Source organism: Pteropus alecto, unplaced genomic scaffold (assembly GCF_000325575.1).
Source record: "Pteropus alecto unplaced genomic scaffold, ASM32557v1 scaffold3, whole genome shotgun sequence".
Taxonomy (NCBI): domain Eukaryota; kingdom Metazoa; phylum Chordata; class Mammalia; order Chiroptera; family Pteropodidae; genus Pteropus; species Pteropus alecto.
Window position 1 is genome coordinate 25,384,142 of NW_006442484.1, and position 22,626 is coordinate 25,406,767.

The 22,626-nt window shown below is 32.7% G+C and overlaps 1 protein-coding gene and 1 pseudogene across 2 annotated transcripts in view; one reads left to right on the forward strand and one right to left on the reverse strand.

The window, feature by feature from the left end:
* EPC2 (enhancer of polycomb homolog 2) overlaps positions 1–22,626 on the forward strand; it is a 105,826-nt gene that overhangs the window by 56,661 nt on the left and 26,539 nt on the right. For both annotated transcript variants that reach the window (XM_006921054.3, XM_006921055.3), the window contains exons 3-4: positions 15,100–15,245; positions 21,241–21,447. In XM_006921054.3, coding sequence (XP_006921116.1) covers positions 15,100–15,245; positions 21,241–21,447 — 353 coding nt within the window. The remainder of the gene's footprint in view (positions 1–15,099; positions 15,246–21,240; positions 21,448–22,626) is intronic.
* On the reverse strand, positions 7,630–7,747 carry LOC112470661 (annotated as a pseudogene).

The window sequence follows — 22,626 nt, forward strand, 5'->3', positions numbered from 1 at the left end:
CATCAAAGCCTTTTGTAAAGAAAAGTCTCATTTTATTTTTTTCTTCACCTCAGTGAAGACAAGAAGATCTGAGTAGGTTTTATATTGTGTTCTGAAATGTAAGATTTTTAAAACAATAGTTTTAAGAACTGGAAAATATTTTATTGCAGCTTATTTTTTCATTGGCTCCTCAGTATTATTGGCCCACTATATTAAGGGCCCAGTTTTGGTGATATAAATAAAGTCAATTCTTTATTCGAGCCTCAGTCATGAATTTTACATTCTGTGTAGTAACCGATAATTATTTGACCACTCTTTCTGGCAACATCTCTAGTGAATTTTTAGGCATTAAAGATATTAAAGCAGAAACTGCTGGCCAAAGTGTTATATTGGGAATTCAGAAGTCCTATGGCTGAAGATCAAGTTACAATGACAGGTTGTTTTGAAGAGAACATGATGGCACTGGAGGAATAAAATTATACATAGTTAATGATTGAGACACCAGCTACAAATTTACCCCTTCTTCTTGAGACAATCACTTTATATTATAATTGCGTTAATTTATTAGACAGTTACTTAGGAAGAAGCCATATTCATCTCTTTGATTACTATATTTTTTATTACTTTGACCCTGTTCTAGTAATACTTGGCATATAATGGTAAAAACAGATAGGAATAGTTAAGAAGTTTAGAATTTTCTGGGTTACAGAATTTAATCTTTGAGAACAGCTATATTAGACATCTGTATCCTAGAACTGGGTTCTGAGAAAATTGTGCTTAAACATATATGGATATACATATACATTTATTTAATTTTTGTTTTAACATAATTTTAATTAAATTTTTTAGATTGGCCTAATTTCCAGTTTATGGAAAAGTGCAAGAATAATATAAAGAATTCTGTATACCCTTTTCTGTGCTTCACTAAATGTTAACACTTAATGTTTGCTTTCTCTCTCATTCTTTCTCTCTTTCTCCTTACTGTCACACCCTTTATTTTTGTCATTCTCCTCCTCCACATTATTTTTGTTGTGATCCCTAAGTTACAGATGTTGTGCTCCTTTGTCTCTGAGTACTTCAAAGTGTTTCTTTAAAAACACATTCTCTCACATAACCACAGCACAGTTATCGAAATCGTAACTGACCACTGATATAATACAATTTATCTAATCTGTTCACCTCATTCATTTACAAATAATTTTAATAATTTTCCCAGTAATAATCCTTATAGTGAAGGGAAACTCCAGATGATGTGTTACATTTTGTTGTCACATCTCTTCAGACTATTCCTAAATTTTTTTTGTGCTTCATGCCACTGGCATTTTGAGTACAAGCCAATTATTTTGTAGAATATTCCTCAATTTGAGTTTGCCTGTTTCCTCATTACTTGATTCAGGTTAAAATGGATTTTTTGTTGTTGTTGTTGTTTCTAATTGTGATTAAAAAAAAATCTCTCTTAATTGTTTTTAAGGGTGTACTACAGTATTCTTAAACTACATACACATTGTTGTACAACATATCTCTAGAAGTTTTTCATTTTGCATGACTGAAACGATATCCATTGAACCAACCCCCCCATTGCACCCTCCCCTTAACTTCTGGCAACTACCATTCTACTTTTTGTTTCTGTGACTTTCACTACCTTAGATACTTTATAGAAATGGAATATTGCGGCATTTGTCTTTTTGTGACTGACTTATTTCACTAACTACAATCTCTTTAAGGTTCATCCACTTTGTAGCATATGACGAGATTTTTTTTAAAGGGTGAATGATATTCTATTGTATGTATATACTGCATTTTGTTTATCCATTAATCTGTTGATAGACATTTAGATTGCTTCCACATCTTGGCTGTTGTAAATAATATTACTGTGAACATGGGTGTTCACATATCTCTTTCAGATCCCGTTTTCAGTTCTTTTGGACGTATACTCAGAAATGTGATTTCTGGATCACGTGGCAGTTCTATTTTTAATTTTTGAGGAACGTCCATACTATTTTCCACAGAGGCTGCACTATTTTACCATTCTACCAATAGTACGCAAGAGAGGGTTCCAGTTTCTTCACATTCACACCAAGTGTAATTTTTTTTGTTTGTTTTTTGTTTATAGTGGCCATCCTATGAGGATGAGGTGATAGCTCATTGTAGTTTTGACTTGTGATTCCCTAATGATTAGTGATGTTGAGCGTCTTTTCATGTGCTTGTTAACTATTTGTGTATATTCTTTGGAGAAATGTCTCTTCAAGTCCTTCACCCACTTTTTAATTGGATTATTTGGCGGGGGGTTGTTGTTGAGTTATAGGAGTTCTTTATATATTCTAAAATGAACCCTTTACCAGATACATGGTTTGCAGTATTTTCTCTCATTCTGTAGTTTGCCTTTTTACTCCTACTTGTTTCCTTTGCTTTGCTGAAGTTTAAGTTTGGTGCAGTCCCATTTGCCTATTTTTGCTTTTCTTCCTTGTGCTTTTGGTATCATATCCAAGAAATCATAGTTGAACCCAATGTCATGAAACTTTTCCCCTTTGTTTTATTCTAGGAGTTTTAAGTTACAGGTCTTATGGTTAGGCGTTTGTTTATTTCGAGTTAATATTTGTATATTATGTAAGATAATGGTCCATCCTCATTCTTTTGCATGTGGATTTTCCAATTTTTCCCAGTACCATTTGTTGAAAAGAATCTCCTTTCTCCTTGTGTAGTCATGAAACTCTTTTTGATCATTTAATCACTAATTTATTAGCTTTCTGTTCCATCAGTCTGTATGTCACTCTTTATGCCAGTACCACACTGATTTGATTATTGTAGCTTTGTAATGTGTTTTGATTCCAAAAGGTTTGTTTTTAAATGAGATACTTTATGTCTCCAGTAGGGCTGGTTTTTGAAAAGAACATTTGGTGAAATCTTCTTTAGCAAAGAGTCTCTTAAGTAACGGAAATTATTCATTGCCCTCCACTTTATGCTCTATATTTTTAGATTTTTTTTCAGATCCATTAAACTTTCTATTTTAGAGGGTATTGATGTTCTTTATAAGAATACTGCTATTTAATCTCTCAATTTTCTGACCATTTAGTGCGCTGAGAAGCTATGTTCTCTTTCTGTGACTTATTTAATTAATTTACTCTATTAGTTATTAGATATGATATATTAAACATAAGAATAGGACATATATTCCTGCCCATATACTGTATAATTTTAGAATTAGTTTGTAGTAGTTAAGATCTTTCCTGAACCCAGATGTCTTAAGTGAGGCTTTTTGCCCTCATTCTGTATTTGTTGAATGATTGGTTGGGAGTAAATGAGAAAGAGAAGAGGTCTGAACAGAAAGTGGGAGAGAATTTAAGATAGTATATAGGAATCACTGACTCAGAATATTTTTTAAAACACATAATTGTTTTTAGAGTCACAAAGTAACGTGATTTTATTATATTTTTCAATAGACAATACATTCAGATTATTTCAAAATAAAAAGTAGATAAAAACATCCTCATTCCTGTCCACTCTCCACTCCAGTCACCTTCACCTTGTAAGTAATCACTTTTATTAGTCCATGTCTTTCAGGGTTTCTTTATGCAAATTGAAGCACATATGAATTTATATTTTTACATCTCCTCTAACACAAAAGTTAGCATACTATTTTGTGTACTTTTTGGCACTTTTTTTTTAGCGTATAGTCTGGAAATTATCCCATATAACATACAGACTGTGTCCTTGTTCTTTTTTACTGCTACATAATAGTCCACTGAATTTAGATATACCAGATTATTATCCAGTTTCCTATAGAAGGAAACTTGGATTGTTTTCAATCTTTAGTTATTACAAATAGTACTTCAGTGAATAACTATGAGCAAACATAGTTTCATAAAGGTGTAATTATATTTTTTTTTTTTACAGAAATTGCCAAGTAGCCCTCTATAGGTGTTATACCAATTTGTACTTCCACTAGCAATGTATCAGCATGCTTGTTTCCCTGTAGCTTAGTCCTTGAATTTTTTGATTTTTCCAGTCTTATAGGTGAGAGATGATGTACTTCAGTGTAGTACTCTTTTAAATAAACTTTTTATTTTGGAAAAATTTTAGATTTCCAGAAATACTCTGTACGGTAGTACATAGTATTCATGTATGCCTCTCACCCAATTTCAGTTTCCTCTAATATTATCATCATACATTATTGTGGCACCTATGTCAAAACTAAGAAAGCAGTGTTGGTTTATTATTATTAACTAAAACTCAGACTTTACTCTGTTTTCTCTCAGTATAGTTTTAATTTGGATTTATTATTAATGAGGTTGAGTGTCTTTTCTTATGTTTAGGAGCCATTAGCATTTTTTATCTCCTGAACTGTTACTTTTTTTTTTTTTTTTTGCCCATTTGTCTATTGACTTGTTAGTAAACAAAGGAGGAAGAGTCTGAAGGAGGAGAAGACTAAGAAAACGCATAATTAGAGGGATAATATAAAAAGATCGTTATCTTTACACGCCTTTTTTTTTTTTTTTTAATCACTATTGCATCCCATAGGTCCTGTCTGTCATTAGGCTCTATCTGCTCTCTGATGATGAAATTCTCTACCTGAAAGACACAGAGAGATCTCTGGCCAAGTTTTATAACTGTAGGAAATCATGGAGAATCAAAATCAAGATTCATTATATTGATTTTCAACATTAATGATCTCTTTGTACTATTGCGAACTGCTGGACTTGGAGGCTGTCAGAACCTTGGAGAGCTCCAAGCAAAGGCTTGGGCTGCTTGTGAACTTTAAGACACACTAACTTGTCGGTAACTATTTTTGAAAGTTATTTGAAGCCTGAGGAAAAGATTTACAATTTTTTAAAAATTCAGTGTATTTCGTATTAGGCATAAGTTAAAGTTATAATATTTGAAGAGCAAAGACTTGGGTTTAGGTCAGAGGTTCTCAAATCATTGTCCAACATCACAGGAACTTGTTAGAATTCACAAACTCTCCTCCAGATCTACTGGGTCAGAAACTGGTGATCAGACTCTATAATCTGTGTTTTAACAAGCCATTCAGATGATTCTGGTGAATCTTAAGTTTGAGAAACACTTGTTAAAAGGCTTTGATGATAGTCACATATCAAGGAGAGACTTCTGAGCCTTTGTCGGATCCTAACTTCCTTCAAGTTAAGAAGTATATGGGATCTTAGGAAGATGTTTTATTCAAACTGCTTCCTAGATCATAGCTCTGCCTAGTCAGAGCCCCCTTTAGTGTACATTAGGTTCTACTTAACTGAAACTTAAATATGCAGGAGCATTGCAGATGCTAGACTTGTAAAACTATTCAACTCTGCTTTTTAAAAAATCACATGTCTTATATATGCACATAAGTTTCTGACAACATGTAGTTCTGAATTTTCGTTGTTTGAAGGTGGATTTTGAGCATATAGACTCCTATCCAAACTCATTATTGATCATTTGTATCTCTAGCAGTCAAGCATATTCTGTCTCTGCTGCTGCCACTCTCTCTGTCTGAGATGTTTTTGCATCCACTTTCTCTATACCTTATGGTATTGATATCTATTCTAATTTAGAAGGGAGTCTATTGTACATGTTGTACTGGAAAATAATCTGTGGATTGTTACTGGATTCATTGCATAATTTTGAGAAGTTGTATAAAAAAGAAAATGCTGAATTGGAAGATGAGATAGACGAGCAAGTTATTAAGTCAGTGGCACTCTTAGCAAGTGCTATTGTTAATACTTTCAGAGAAGAGCCCTTACAAACAAGGTGCACTTGTGCCTCTGTTTTATTTTGTCGCCTGCATTAAAAAGATTGGATATTAACAAATAGTTTACAGAAGTTAAACATTTAGGAAATTTTTAAAGATGCATGAAGGTAGTAGGGGCTTTGTATAAAGATGGATGTTGCTTCTATTTATGTTAAAAAAAATTATTGATAAGTCTTAGGTAAAAGTTGGAAGTTTTCTTGACTTGAAATAACTTACTGTGGGAAACACTATTTGAGTTTGTTCTTTTTAATTTATGTTTGTTTTTTCACAAATCTTTAAGTGCCTGATGCACTAGGTTCACAATAGTTTGTTTTATATGCATTTAGTAAACCGATAGTTATTTTATCTGTAGATTAATCTTTCATCTGTGGTTATTAAATGTAATTTATAAACTTGAACATTTAAGTCCAAAATTTAACAAAAACAATTTTTTGACATTTATATTTTTCTTCTCTTTGATATTCAAAGAATTTTTCATTACTGCTGTTAGAATTAGAAGAGTATAATTTAGCATCTCTGTGGTGTAATGGGAGAATCACATCTCTGTGATTCAAAACCCTGAAACTTGTGCTTAACTCACCAAGGTTCTTATCCTCTCACAGTTTTCTGTTCTGTAACATAAGATGTTTCTAGCTCTAAATTATGTAACTTTTTATTATTTGTATTAATGTGAAACTTAACTATATAACTAAAAATGTTAACTTTTTCAGTTTGTATTTTTTTTAATAATGACCCCAGTAGGAGTAGACTAGAAAAAGAGGGTTTGTAGAGAGGAGAAGAGAGGGAGATTTGAAAGAGAGAAAAGATTCAAAATGGATTCCAAGAATAAGAAAAGACATTCTAAAAATGAAAACTATCTGAATTTCATTTTATGACACTGAGACTTATACTTTATTAAATATTGCCTGAGTAACCATATTTAGTTATGTAATTTTCCCCCACACCTGATGTTTTTCCACCAACATAAGGAAAGGGAATTATGTGATTAATTGAAGGGTGGTCTGTGACTACCCTTAGAAACTATTAATTTTTAAGATTTTATTCTGTGTTCACTAAAGAAGATTATAACTATTTTAATTTGAGTAAAGCTAATTGGAGTCTGGATCTCTCAGCATATCTTTGTTTATTCTAGTTTTCCTCTTGACAAGTTATACATAGATTAAAAATTTTTTAAGACTCAGGAAACAATCTGATTATTCATTTCTGTTGTTAGTACCTACCATATTATAGACCCTCAGTAATACATATTGAACTTCAGAGAAAATTCAACTTGTAAGGAAAAAACTCTGAAAGCATAATAGTAGGTATTGTCTCCATTCTCACTGCGTTTAGTGTCTACAGACTCTTTATTTCTTTTGATTCCTGTCCAGAAAACAAGCAACTTTAGGTAAAAAAAAAAAAAAAAAAAAAGTTCCCTAATAAAAATGGAGTAATTTTGATGATTAAAAAAATTTTGAAATTAGGAATTACCATTCTTGTGTTTATGTCACTTTATTCACTTGTGAAACTGTTTTAAATCTCAGAGTTTTGCTTATATTTTGTTACTGTTTCAAATTAGAGAGAATATGTGTGTAGATGAGTGAATTTTCATGTGAAAACTTTTTTCTTTAATTTCAAAGTAAACAATTGTTAGATGTGTGAGAGAAGAAAATATATTACAGATATTAACTCAAGGTAAGAAATAACTATCAAACAATGCATCTGTCTGCTCCTTCATTGAAAGTATTCAAGCTGAATTGATAGCCTTTTTTTTGTCGTCTTTTATCTATCTATCTATCTATCTATCTATCTATCTATCTATTTATCTGTTTATTTAAAAAAAAATTTTTTAGGCGAGGCAACCCTTGGTTGACCTCACAGTTTGCAAGGACTTTGTCAGCTTTCAATCCCTTATTTTTTACATTTGACACCTATAGTACCTGGTATTCCTAGGTGGTCTCCCATCCAAGTACTAACCAGGCCCGACCCTGCTTAGCTTCCAAGATCAGACAGGATCGGCTTGTTCAGGGTGGCATGGCTGTAGACTCTTCTTTAAAACTGTATTATAATTTGAAACAAGTAGTTTTTATCATACTGTCTCTTGGGGTTTTGTTTGTTATTGTGTTTTTTGTTTTTTAATAGACCACTTTATTACTTTAACTAAGATGGGTGAGAGGAGGTTAGCTTCTCTGGGCCTTGATCTTCCTTAGATGGAATTCCAGTTTCTTGGTTTCCAGCACAGAGCTGTCAGCTTAGCCAGTTGGCCATACTGGCCAGACCTTAAAGTGATGCTCTCAAGTAGCTTTCCCTGCTCTGGAGGAGGAACTCTTTCAGAAATTTTTATTCTTAATTCATATTTCTTTTGAATCTTTTTGACTACTTTTGTTTTAAATTTCTTCTTCCTCAGGAGTTAACTGTATTGAGCTCATGGAAGCATTTTTGTAAAGGGCGAAGTGTTTTAAATAGGCAAATTTTGATTGTAAGGTTGGTGACCACGCATATAACTAAAAGGTGGAATTAATGCAAAGATTATTAATGCCTATAAACTGGAACTGGAATTCTTTTACTTTTTCCTCCTAGTTTCTATTACTTCACAACTTTGGTTTTTATGGACCATAATGCAAATGGTACCTTTTCACCTCTTTGTTCCCATTATTAACATTCTTTTTTTTTTTTTAAGTAATTTTATTTATTTTTTTAACATTTTACTTTTTCCTTCCCCCCCCATTACTAACATTCTTATTATCTTTGGGTTTTTATTTGTTTTTAAGTTTTTAAAGTGACATTTTTCTATCAAAGTAATCCATATATCATTAGTCTTAACTGAAAAAATTTTTTTTTCTAAAAAGGGCAGTCTCCTCTCCATTCTGAGAGACAGCTAACTTCAAATCCTTTACTTGTTTCTTTTGGTATTTCTAATGGGCTTATATAACTGTCTTTTTAAACTTTTTTTAAAAAATGTGTTATCTTTAAAATTTACTTTTCACTTCCTTACTCAGCACACTTCCATGTCCTATATTTTGGCTGTAGTTACATTATTAAATCAAAATTCAGTGTATATATTATCATTCTGCAAATATTAACAGTGTAACAATGATTATGTTTACTTTCTTGTTTAGGTTTTTGTTTTCAAAGCAGATAACTTCCCTATCTTTGTATCTGCTTCCTTTTCTATATATCATTAATTAATTCACCATAAATTTTCCCACAGAAGTCGGATAGGATAATTTGTCAGTTTTATTTCTTTCGTGGACATTTTTACCTGTAACTGTTTGTTTTACTGTTGTATTCTGGACTGGTTGCTCTTGGGCTCGCTGCATGGTTATCATCCATCATCTTGGGATCTCTTTGCTTCTCTCATGTGTTGGTTTCCCCATTTCCTGGATTCCATGCTTTCTTCCTTTTGGATTTACTCCATTCTAATGGAGCATACCTTCCAGTGGCTTTCTAAGAAAGCGTGCATGAAAGGTGAATTTTTTTGAGGCCTCGCATGTCTGAAATTATCTTTTTTCTAGCCTCATACTTAATCGATAGTTTAACTGGGTAGAAAGGTTTAGGTTGGAAACTTTCATCCTTCGGAATTTTGAATAATTTTATTGTTGTGTTCTGACTTTTAGTGTTACTATTGAGAAATCTGATGTTCTTTGTTTTTTGCCATTATAGTTTTAATTTTTAATTTTTTTTAAGTGTTCCTTTTATATAGTATCCTGTTTCTGTTCTTGTTTCATTGATGCAATACTATCTCTGAAGATTTTTTTCTTCGCCTTGCATTCCTGTTTTCTCTGAGTTTCTTTTTTCTAATGTTTGCTTTGCCTTTTCTCAAATATCTAGATTACTTGACTGTTTATATTTGAGTGAGGTCATTTACCTAATGATGTTTTTTAGGGGATTGATCAGTTTTCCCCAGAAAAGAATTCTTCAGTCTTATTCCTGGGTGGCTGACAGTGTTTTTATTTTCATAGCTGAGTTAGGGGAAGGGGATGGGTTATTGGGGTGGCAGTGGTGCTAGAGTTCATGGTTCAACCTGTAGACTTTTATTTAATCTTCTTTGGTATGGAGCTTTATACTTTCCTTCCGCATGCCTTGTACTTCAGAATCCACTGGCTCTTTGGATCAACCTTGCAGATTAAGCCTTCAGTCTTCAGCCATTTGCAGGGAAAAGTACTTACCTAGGTACACTGGATGACGGAAATATCTAATTATTCATATAAAGATTTTTAACCAGTCTTCCTATTTTCAGAAGTGTCCTACCCTCTCTTTCAGAGAGTAACCGTTTATTTCAACTCTGTTAGTCTTTAGATGAGTGGGGGAGTCTTCCTGTTTCTCCTTGTGTCCTCCTGTTACCACCGCCACCCCCTGCCAGCCATTCTACATTTCATTATTCTCTTGTCTAAATCCATGTGTTTTATAAGTCTAAAAATTTGATTGATAATTTTTACTTGTTCATTCACCTTACCTCTGAGGATAAATGACATTTGGGGAAAAAATGGCTTTGCTTTTACTTTAATGAGATTTCAAAACAAATATATGTTCAGTCTGCCTTATTTAATCAGAAACCATCTTATGTTTATATTTCTGTTAGAGGAAATCTGGCCCAGGTATACTTTAAGCCCTGAACCATTTCATAGGTCACTGATCACCTATGGTTTGGCTGTTCGAAGGTCATTTAGTCATCTGTGGTATAGTTCCCTGTGAAATGGAGTGTCACATGGCACAGACAGATAGACACAGTGATTAACATCTATAAATACTGAGACAGTTTCATGTGAAGTTCTAAATTTACAAAATTACGGTAGGGAAATTATCAGTATTCTGTTTTTACAAAGGCTTGAATTTAAAGCACTTTGGTTTGGTTTACATTTAGTGTGTTAGACCAAGGGTACTTACTTACGCTACATGTGCTGTTGCATCCTACTTGTGTAAATGAACAGAGGCGGGGGATGGTGAAATAAACTCAGAGCGTTGAGTATGTATAGTTTTAGGGGCCATATGATGAAGACTGAAATATAGAGATAGAATGTTCTGGAGTCAAAAAAAGCATAAACTACTTACAAAATAAATTATTGAGTGTAGCCTATAATGTTGGGGCTTAGGAGAATAATAAGTAACATGTCTCTCTTTTTTTTCTTTGGAACTAATTGAGAAACAGAATAGACATATAAAATTTCAGTTTATTACTAATAAAAATGGTGTTGGAATGGAAGACATAGATATATGGCTTCAACAGACTTTCTAATATTTAACCCCTGAATTAGAAAAGCTTATCTCACCACTGACTAGTCACTGACAGAACAGGTCTCCTCGTCCAGGGGCAGAATCATCCCCTGTGCTTCCCGCAGAGTAGAGGACCAGCTAGAATGCAGCCTCTCCAAAGGAAGGAAGAATCATGAGAGTTTATGCACCTGAAGGTATTGAGATGATTAGAGTCTCCTCCCAAGTTCATAAATCAGTTTAAGTCACCCCTTCCTCAGCTGAGGAGAGTGAAGGGGTGGAGAGAAGCTGGTAGGTATTCTTATACTTTTCCTCTGGGATAGGTGAGTGGAAATGTAGGGAACAAATGTTTTTCCTCAAAATAAGACATAATAGGCATACTATTTAGTAATATTCATATTCATAATAATAATATGAAGTAATAGCAGTAACTGACCCATTATGTGCCACATTGAATTGCATGCCATTCATTTTGTACTATGGTTGGTAAATGCCTTTCAGTCTGAAAACTTCTGATGTTTTTTAGCTCTGGGAAATTTTCTTATTATTTCTTCTCTTAGAGTCTCTGTATTTTCATTCCATTAAATAGCTGTGCCTATTAGATTCTTATATATGAATATATCCAAGTAAAAAGCAATCTAAGGAACTTCGAAAGGTACTTTTAACTAGAAGTAATATTTGCTTTACCAGCTAATTTTCAATCAGTTCTGTTATATATATTCTTTAAGCTGTAACCAGTTAACTTGTAAAATGCCTTATATATCCAAACAGCAGGTTATACCCACTTCCCTGCCTACACGGAAGCAGTTGCTCCCCCTGCCAGAAAGCAGGAAAATTTCTCTAGCTACCCTGTGGATACTGCAGGGAACTTTCTGATCTACTTTCCTCCCCACTTCCTTTTTCCCTCTCATAGTGATCATGCACACTCTCTGGTTCTCTCATTTTTCTTTTTTTATCGTGTACTGCTCAGTTTAACTTCACCCCAGGAAGTCATCTACACAAACACACACACACACAAACACATACACACGCCCTTATTAACCTCAATCTTGTTCATATCTTGATTCTATTGATCATTATATCGAGAAATTTTCAACCTTCTGCCTATCTTCTTCCCCTCTTGTGGGGGATTGGGGGCAGAAAATAGGGATTGTTTTACTTGTTCTGCTTGATTGACTGGCTTGTGAAACTAACTCATTATTTGTAAGATTTCTTTTTTTTACAGGAAAAGCTTTCTGGGTTTCAAAAAGCGGGGTATTAAAAAACTTAAAGAAAACATTCCATTTGTAGTTTAAAAGAATCTCACATTTATATTTAAGAAATAGTGTTTTTATTCAACCGTTTTAGCACACACTCTTTTTCTTTATATGTGCTGTGCAGGGAGTATACATGTATGGCTGAAGTAATCCCTACCTTTGAAGAATTTGTCCTTTTTTGTCTGGTAGAGGAGATAATATAATCTGAGGTAAAGAGAGATACAAATGAAACAGTACAGGTGTTCAGAAGCAACAATACCTGAATCCATAATGATATTCTTGTATAGTTTTTAAATGGAAAGAGAAATGGTAGCATCAGAAAATTTACAGTTCTAGTGCAAGTCTTTTCCCTGGTTCTGATTTACATATTGTAAGACCTGCTATTAGTTCTCACTGTTAATTTTTTAAAACTATTCTCCAGCTTTTCTTGCACCTTCCCCTGTCTCAGAAATTGGGGCACTGGCTTTTATAAGACTAGAATAAGAACATAGTAGAGAGATAAGAAATGGAGGAATAAGAGGTAAGATTAGGTCAGTGTGTTAAAAAGTTGTTCATGTAAAATTTGCATATATAGCCTTTCCCATGAACTTTTGAAAACTTGTATTTAACTTAGAAATTCAGTATATTAGCTTAACTCTGCTTAACACTTTTTAAAATCTGTCTTCCTCCCAGATGTCTTCTAGTTATGTGAGGTATCTGATTTTATTATTTGTTGTTAGTCTATGGACTAAAAAGCAGGTCCTTGACTATCACTTTGTGAATTTGCAAATACAACATTACTTTGTAAATAGAATAGTAATTTTTAATGATCTGTGTAGTTTATGGGGTCCACAACATCTCATTGAGTTTGATGTAGATTGGATAAATGTTTTTAAAGCATACTTTTAAATTGTAATCATATAATAAATATATCAAGAAAAGGAAGAAAATTTTCTTTTCAGGAATGTTTTAAATGAATCATTTTCAAATAATCTGTATCATTAGTTCAGTAGCTTTAACTTCTCTGATTTATTAACTTTATTGGGTAGTATGGGATACAAGTTAAATACATTAAATTTTTACAAATTTTAGAATGTAGGGCTCATTAGGACATAAAATACTGCCAGTCCAGTGGGTATGAAGCACTTTGAACGCTGCTTGGCCCATATTAAGTGCTACATAAGGTTATAAGTGTTAGCTAATATTTATTCTTGGTTTTATTGTTATATACTGGTACAGTTTTATTAAACAGTTAACTGTAGTTCAAATTTTTAATATATAGTCATTTGCTTTATAATTAGCTATTTTTCTATAAATATTTTACATCCATCAGTACTATCTCTAGTGGGGAGCTGATTGTACACAAATTATATAAATATACACATCTGTTCCTGTTACAGTGTTATAAACTACCTTTAAGAATGTCATGCTGAATCTCAGAATACCAGGACATTTTACACAATATGAGTATAGGATATTTATTTATTCATCAATATGTAGGCAGGCTTTAAATAACCAACCTGTTGATGATTGATAACTCTTTCATTGCTTTTGGCCTAAATCTTGACATGTGATTTCAACACATACTTTGTGGCACTTTAGTTTTTTTCTCCCTTTATATTTTAAAAATTAATACATGCTCATGCTTAAAATCTTAAAATCCTTTATTTTTAAGTCCTAAAATGCTTTATATTTAAAATAAAGGAGACAATATGAAAGGAACAAAGAGAAATTTTAAATTCTCTCCACTATTCTTGAGTCTCTACTTTACATTCCACTCCACAAGTGGAGCACTCTTACCAATTTCTTGGGTATTCTTTCACACATATTCTGTGCATTTATAAGAATATGTAAAAATGTATCCTTTTTACCCTTTTTAAAACATAGTTTAATGCACTATATACAGTATTCTGTACCTTAGCTTTTTTCACTTAATGTTCCTGAGGATTGGTTTCATTTTGTATCAGTATACATATGTCACTGTCATTCATTCTCAGGGCTTCAGTCTATTCCATTTATGTACCAACCATCATTTATTTCTCTAATATGCTGCTTGTTTTGTATTTTTTACTTCTTAACAGTGTCATATCTAATACTCTTGTTTATATGTCTTTGTCTTAGTGTAAGTTTATCTATAGGATAAATTCCTAGAACTAGGAACTAAATACTAAATACTGGTTTATAATTTTCTCTTCACAGTGTTTGAGAAGGCCTTCTACTCCCATTCATTCCAAAACAGTGTATCAAGTTTTAGATCTTAGTCTATCTGATGAGTGAAACATATCTCATTATTGTATTTGCATTTATTTAATCAGTTTTATGGTTTCTGAGCTTGTACCTGCCCATACAACATTTTCCCCTTGTATTTTCACCTAATACTTTTTGTGTTCTATTTTTGACTATAAAATTTTGTTGAGTGTATCATTAATTAGTATTAGGAGTGAGACAGGAATCAAACTTAATTTTTTAAAAATAACGTGTCATTAGTGTGTCGTGCCAGCACCACCTCCCTTTTTTAAATCTATTTTATCCTCAGTGATCTGAAATGCCATTCCTATTATATATTTTGTACTTGAGTTTATTTCTAGGTTCTTAATTTTGTTCCATGGCTTCTCATTATGCTACCAAACTATCATATTGATAAATTTTAAAAAATTATAATTTTTTATTGCTGTTTTATATTTTAGCATATATTTGTGATCCTTTATTTTTAAAATAAATTAATTTTCCTTATTGCTTTTACTGTTCTTTTAAATTTTAAAATCATACATGAATTAATTTTTTTTTCTTTTTGCCATGCCCTTAGTCTCTGAAACCAATTTTTGAATGTCTACTCATGAGCTCTTCCTTGGTCACTGCATTATAATTTAGGAGTATTCTGTGGTCAGAGGTAAACACTATCGAACTCTGTATTTTCTCCTCAGCTTAAAGAATTTTTCTTTTCTTTTCTAGCCTTTAATCTAGACAACGAGCAACCAGATTATGATATGGATTCAGAAGATGAAACCTTATTAAATAGACTTAACAGAAAAATGGAAATTAAGCCTTTGCAATTTGAAATTATGATTGACAGACTTGAAAAAGCCAGTTCTAATCAGGTACTGTACATTGTAAAAATATCTCTTGTCTTACAGATAATCCAATTAGCAGCTTTGTTTTATATTTTCTTTAGACTTTAATATATTGCATTTTACTGTCTTTTGAATTTCTTTTCTGACATCCTAGAATGTCTGTAGTATTCCTTGAGATGAATGCTTAAGCATAATTTCTTTGAATAAGAATATGAAAAATAACTGTTCTGACATGTTTCTCTTTTGGATGTTAAAATAATACTAGTTAAATATTATAATATCTTGATCCTTTTCATAGGGCTTTCTTTTTGGTGCCTCAGTAAAAATAAATTTGCTTGATTGGATCTCTAAGGCAGACATTTCATACCAAATCTTGCTCAGTTGCTCAGGCTTATATTAAGATACTCTTATTATCATTTTAAATGTATTTTAGTTTTACTTATTTGTATATTTAATTTTTTAAGTGAAGGAAAAATTATTCACAAAGTTATAAAGAATATTCTTTATATATGGTATAGAGAATTTAAAATGGTATAGTCTTTCTGGAAAGCAATTAGGTAGCATATGTCAAGAACCTTAAAATGTTTATACCCTTTGATTTAGAATTCTACCTCTAGGAATCATGTTCAAGAAAAATAGTGAAAATATCAAAGATTTTTGAGCATGATGTTCAGAATAACTTATAAGTTGTCTCTAATGGAATATCATACAGCCATTCAGAATCATTATTTTGACTGATATCTAATGCCACAGGAAATTGCTCATTTTATTATGTTAAATTTCAAAAACAGGGTATAGAATTCTTTGAGGGAAAAATTCTGAGGTTTGTTTAAAGCATTTACATTTATACTTGTGCATAGAATAAAAGAACAAGAAAGTCGTCAACAAAATGCCAACTATAATTATATTTAAGTAATGAAATTATTGATGATTTTTATGTTCTTTATTTTTCTGTTTTCCACATTTATTATAATGAGCATGTGTTGATGTTGTAATTAAATTTTAACAATAAACTTTTTAAAAATAATTGTTGGTGTACCTGTGTGGTATATTAATATGCTATTTTATGAATGAAGTAAGAAGTTGCAGATATAAATAAACTTTTTACAGTAGACTGTTAAAACTTTTCACTAGTTTACGCATACAAATTTATCTTCTCTCAGCTCCCAACTTAAATACGTTGAATCCCTGAAGCATTACCAGCTATTCAGAATATGTCCCAAAACTCTTCCATTATAAAGTGACTTTGCTGCATATTTAGCCTTTCTACCAGTCTTTTCCCCACATTTAGATAGAAAGTAATATCTAGCGTACTATCCAAAGAAGTATGTTGAAAACTGAATTTTGTAAAATTCAACTTAATTGGCTTTTTGAGAGACTATCTTACTTGTTCTTTTAATTGGAAATTTGTTTTACTTATCACATTGATATTCATTATAGTTAGTACTCACAGTTTTTGTAGGATTTTGATCACTAGCATCAGATATTGCTTCAGTTTTTCCTTATATGCAAATTTTTCTAGCAATACCAGGTTTGATCTATCTTCTGGTATTTCTACTGTTTTTTATGATTGCTCAGAAATTACAATGGCTGAAATTATGTCATCAGAAGCCTTCACCTCTCTGTAATTTGCTTTCATTCAATCAGTAATATTTTATTTATTGCTCAAGTGAATAGGAAAGGTGACAGAAGTTCTGCCCTCATGGAGCTTATTATATAAGTGAGGACAGGATAAACAAAACATGTAAACAGTGCAATTAACTATCCCCATATAAATGACATTATCCTATTTTACTTCCCTTTGCTCGGTAACATTAACTTCTAGTCCTTAAAGTAACCGGCTTGATATCAGAGCTTGATATCACTTTCTTTCAGCAGTGGAGATGAAGGTGGAGGTTTTGTCATAGAAACAAAATAATAGTCCTGTTATTAGAATCAAGGATTAAAGATACCAAAAGACTATTCTTATTCCAAGTTCCTGATCTGTGGATTCATGGTTTTCTTTATTGGGGGATAGCATAGTACCAGATATAAGAGCAAGGAATAAAGTTTGTGGTTACACCAGTACTTATTAGGTTGGTAGAAAAAAATATAAAAAACTGAGGCAAAGCTTCTGTTGCCATCATTCTGGGGAGACTACTGCAATGAAGTCATTATTGGAAACTCCTGTTGCTAAATGCTGTGATTATTTTCAGTCCCCATCTTTTTTTATTTGTTCTCTCTCTTTTTTTTTTTTTTTTTAATTAAATTTATTGGGGATGACATTGGTTAATGTAATTATATAGGTTTTAAGTGTGCGATTCTATAATACATCATCTGTATGTTGCATTGTGGGTTCACCACCCAAAGTCACATTTGGTCTTTAGAATCCAATTCATTCCCTTCTATGTTTTCTTATTTTCCATGACCATTCCTTCTAACTTTATTTTACCATCTCCTTTCCATTCAGCCCCTGCAAACATCAGGGTTTCCTGAAATTTCCTTCTTGGTATTCTCATCCTTTGTATTTTGGGGTAATATCACCTCAGCAACCGTTTTTGTGGGTGTAACAATACCTTTAGACTTGACCTCTTTCTCAAGCTCCAGGATTTTCATTTTTCATTTTTCGTGCTGCCCGTTGGCATCTCCACCTAGATGTTCCACAGACCTTTCAAGTAACCTTTCCAAAACTTGACTTACTCTTAACTCCAGATGATCCAAAACTTGACTTACTCTTAACTCCAGATGATGCTATACTGTATTCCTTATCTCCTGTGACTCCCAAAACTCAGTCGTGTGTTTTTATCCTTTTTAGTCCCGAAGTTTCTAATTCTGACTCTTCTTTGTGTACCTGTATATTCCTTGAATATTTCATCTTCAATTATATCTTTTCTCATTTCTTCAGTCCTCTCTTTGCCAAAAAATGTGCTAAGGGTCCCCATATTTGACCCTGTCTTTCTTAATATACTACCACTCTATGTTTCTCTTTTTCTTCACAGTTAAATTTTCAAAAGATTATCCACCACAATCATTTCAATTTACTGAAATTGCACTAAAGTCACCAGTGACATCCTCATTGTCACTCAAGAGCCTCTTTTCATCTTGTATTCTACTTAATATCCTTGCAGTATTGGGTGATATTGACCTTATTTCTTGATTCTTGTCTCCTTTGTTCATCCTTTCTTCTATTGCTTCTCTACATCTTATTTGTTGCTATTTTCTTCAGTATCTGTCCTCTGAAGTCTTATTACTTAAGCGTCCAACGCATGCACTCCCAGGTGGCATTTTTGTGCCTGCCCTGTATCTTACTGAACTAATTAATACTTAGCTTCAGAGTTTTTACATTGTTATCTTATTGTTTAATTTGTATTTGTCTTACTTTACCTTTTTTGTTACTCCATAAGTTTGTTTAGGTAGTAGATTTATCTTTAAGTTTTTTTCCTTATCTTCCTCACAACCTATAATAATGGGGTTATAATAATTATTAACTACTTATCACTTAGTTGACATATATAAAACCATTAATTTTCACATGAAATTTATTCATTCGTATATTAAAAATGTATTGAAATTGCTAGATCATGAGTTTTGTATATAAACAAACTAAATGATCTTTGTCCTCATGGAGCTAGTAGCAGTCTAAAAGAAAAATCCATATGGTAGTATAATTTTTATCTTCTTATCTCCAAGATGCTCAAGTAAGTATATCAAGTAAATCAAACAGAGCTGTCTTGAGAAAGTAAATTTACCAGACTCTTTGCCAGTTAAATACTAATTTCTATTACTTTCTCATAGACAATGTGTTAAATAGCAGAATTTTTCTCTTAGGGTGTAAAAGTAATAGAATTCTGATATTGTGGATTTTTAATCATGTGACAAAATTTGGGACTACGTTATCTGGAAATAGTTATTGCCTACTCAAATTGATACTGTCACCATGATAACAGTAATACAGTGATACTTGTTGCCTTAGAATAGCTACAGATAATTTTTGCAGAAGGATTAAAACCAAGATTATTCCACAGAATAAAAATTTGCTGTATAACAACATAAAAGCAGCAGTCAATCCAGAAAATACAGTTAACACTGGAAAGAAAGGATGTTTAACTGTAAACTGTGTATTGATTCTTATTACCTGAGATACAAAGATGGTATGTACCAAATAGGCAGAAAGACACTTCTAACAGGAGCAAGAAGCACCAGAGAAGAAACTCTAAGGCAGTATTTTAATCCCCTAACACCTCCTACAGGATAGGAAGCAATGTTATTTTGATAGTATTGTTATATAAGAAACTCTGCTGTTCTGCTGGTTGATGAAGAAAGACTGTTATCCCCCACTCTAAGGTTAAATTCTTGATTTAATTACTGAAGGTTACAAAATTTTCTCAGAAACAGAATGGCCAAACACTAAAGCATGCCTAGCACATCACACAGCATTGTTTCTCTTAGTCCCCAGAGCACATGATTGCTGCTTGATGCTGTCAGCATGAGGTAAAATAATTGTATTGGATCTAGAAAGCTCGATTCTTAGTCTTTCACTGTCCTTATAAACTTTGGAAATATACATCACTCATTATTCCAGAGAACTTCAACTAGTGGTAGGAGAGTGTTCATTTAAAGTTGTTTAGAATTATTGATTCTTTTGATTTGGTCTCATGTTCTAGGCTCTGGCCCTCCACTTTAAAGACCAAGTTACTCAGCCTCTCGGTTGCAGTTAAGCTGACTCCGTTGAGAGACTGAATAAACAGAAGAATAGACATTTGTAATTTTAATGCACTAAATGTAATTGTTACATGGACTAGAATACTTGAGTTGGACATTGTCAGTGCATTCTCTTCTGGTGGTCTTTCTTGGCAGGCAAATTATTTAAGAAACCAACTAATTAGCCCTATTAATCACCATCATAGGACTTGAAGTCCAAATGATCATTGCATTTATTCGAGTCAGATCATATCAGAAATTTATTTGGTGAGTCATGCCTTCTTCAGATGACTTCATACAACCTACAGATCAATAGATACGTTGGTTTTATAATTTGAGAAAAATTTCCCTTCATTTCCATCTTCTAGGGAAACATTTCTTAAGAAATATCTCAACCCGTTTTGAAATGAATTTTCATCTCTAAAATGATAAAAGTGAAGATTGAGATAGCATCACTTCAGTAGGGGTTTCTAGCCCTAAAACTCCATGACTTTTCCCAAAGTTCACTGTAAATGGATATGTATAGCCCCTAATCCATCCTGCTAAAGTTGATTGGCCTGATCTTCATAAGGAGCAAGGCGACAGATGTGACCAAGCAAATTTTTACAAACCTTAGCTTGAAATACGTCAGCATTATACTGGCTGCATTGATAAGTATATCTCTGAGATACCAATGTCAGAGCTCCTAAAGGAACCCATCCTAGAGCCACTGTCCCAGACATGACAGTGTTATTAGTAGAATGAATATTGAGAACAAGGATAACCAGATTGGATAGAGGAATTGCATTTATATGTAATTGGCACAAGAAATTCAAAATTTCATAGTGTCAAACTTCTGGAAACATGCTCAGTTTGTCCTTTTACACTTTTGAAAGAGACATACTATGTTTCATCACAGTATATTAGAGCAGATTCAACTCTTATTTTGGAGGGAGATCAAAAAGAAACATCTAGTTTCTGTTAAACAAAAACACAGAAAGAAGCTAGGAAACTGTTGGAAATTAGTAGATCCTCAAATGTGTAGATTTACAGAATATCAGAATTTCGAAGGATCCCAGATGTCTTTTAGTACAAGACTTACCTGAGGCATAAATCTGTCGTAGTCTTCCCAACTGTCATTCATCCAGGCTTCTGAAATGTTTTAAGTGGTGGTAATCAGTACCTCTCAGGGAAAAATATAAATGTTTAGATAAATTGCTTTTGTTAAATTGGATTGTGTTTTTTGCCATGATATCTGTTCATAATTATTAGAATGATCACATTTTTTCCTATAGGTATAGTTTAACTTGGGTTTCTCTTTATCAAACCTTGTAGTTGATGGCATGTTGTATTTTTCATTTAGCTTGTAACACTTCAAGAAGCAAAACTGCTGCTAAATGAAGATGATTACCTAATTAAAGCAGTGTATGACTACTGGGTGAGAAAACGTAAAAACTGCAGGGGGCCATCCCTCATTCCTCAGATAAAACAAGAGAAAAGAGATGGTTCTACAAACAATGACCCTTATGTTGCCTTTCGGAGGAGAACAGAGAAAATGCAGACTCGAAAGGTAATGTGCAAATTAGATTTAATTGAATATACCTTAATTGTATTTAAGACCAGTATTTTTTTCTGCTAATAACTTCAATAATTTTGGCTACTTTGAACATAAAGGGGCGCTAATGACATTGTCGAACTTGGGTTAGAAATCTTTCCCTTGAGTAGCTTCTATTGGCCAGTTGTATACAGTATTTATCTAATCCCATGCCTTTTATAAATCTACTGATCATACCATTTTAAACTTGCAGTTGAAGTGATATGAGGAATCATATGTCTTTATGTACCTTGGAAGTTTTGATTTCTTCAGTAAACTAAACATTCTATATATACTCTCTGTTTGGGAAGCTTAAGAGCTTGCAATTCCTTTGAAATCATATTCTAATCCTTGCAAGTAAAAATGAACTTTACTGCCTCTAGCTTCTATGGGGCCGTGGGAAGAAGGGAAAGGTTCATTTTCAAGCCTGCTCTGCCTGCAGTCAAAAGTGGAATCTTTTTCTCCTTTTCTGAGTTGTCAGTTGTGTCAGATTTCAAATTGATGAATTTGTTCCCATCTGGCTTTCAGAAGCAGCATGAGCCAGAATTTTAAGTAAAAGAAATAGGGTCTCATGCTGTGGAATGATATGGTATAGAGAAAAGAATTATTTCAGAGGGGTATTCACTGCCTTTCATTTTTCATCAACAGTAAACACCATACATGGTAACACATTCTCTAACATTGCAAAATATTGGGAACATACATGAAAAAACTATGAGGAATTATAAGTGGATTCCACTTTCTCCTAACATTGAAAGCTTGTCCTTGTCAGCTGTTAATATAACAGCTGGGAAACATAACAGCTGCCAGGGATAGTGTATTTTAGGAGAAACTCTCCTACTGTTTAACAACCAGAGTTTATATAACTCTTTCTTAGATTTCCCAAATGTAGATGATATTCCCTAACCCAAGCTAAGTTTTCACTTTGGCATTTTAGTTCTTAGCTATGAAATCTGAGATATTTTATGAAGATTTAGAGCCTGTCTTAGAAAAGGCTAAAATAAGATAAATTTGTAAATACAGTTAAACTTTATAAATATGGACTATTAGATATTGCTTTTTAAAAGAATTGTAATTGATTCAGATATATTGCAAAAGACAGACTTGTAGCAATGTCTTCTGAAAGATCATTGGTCAACTTTTAGTGAATGAGTA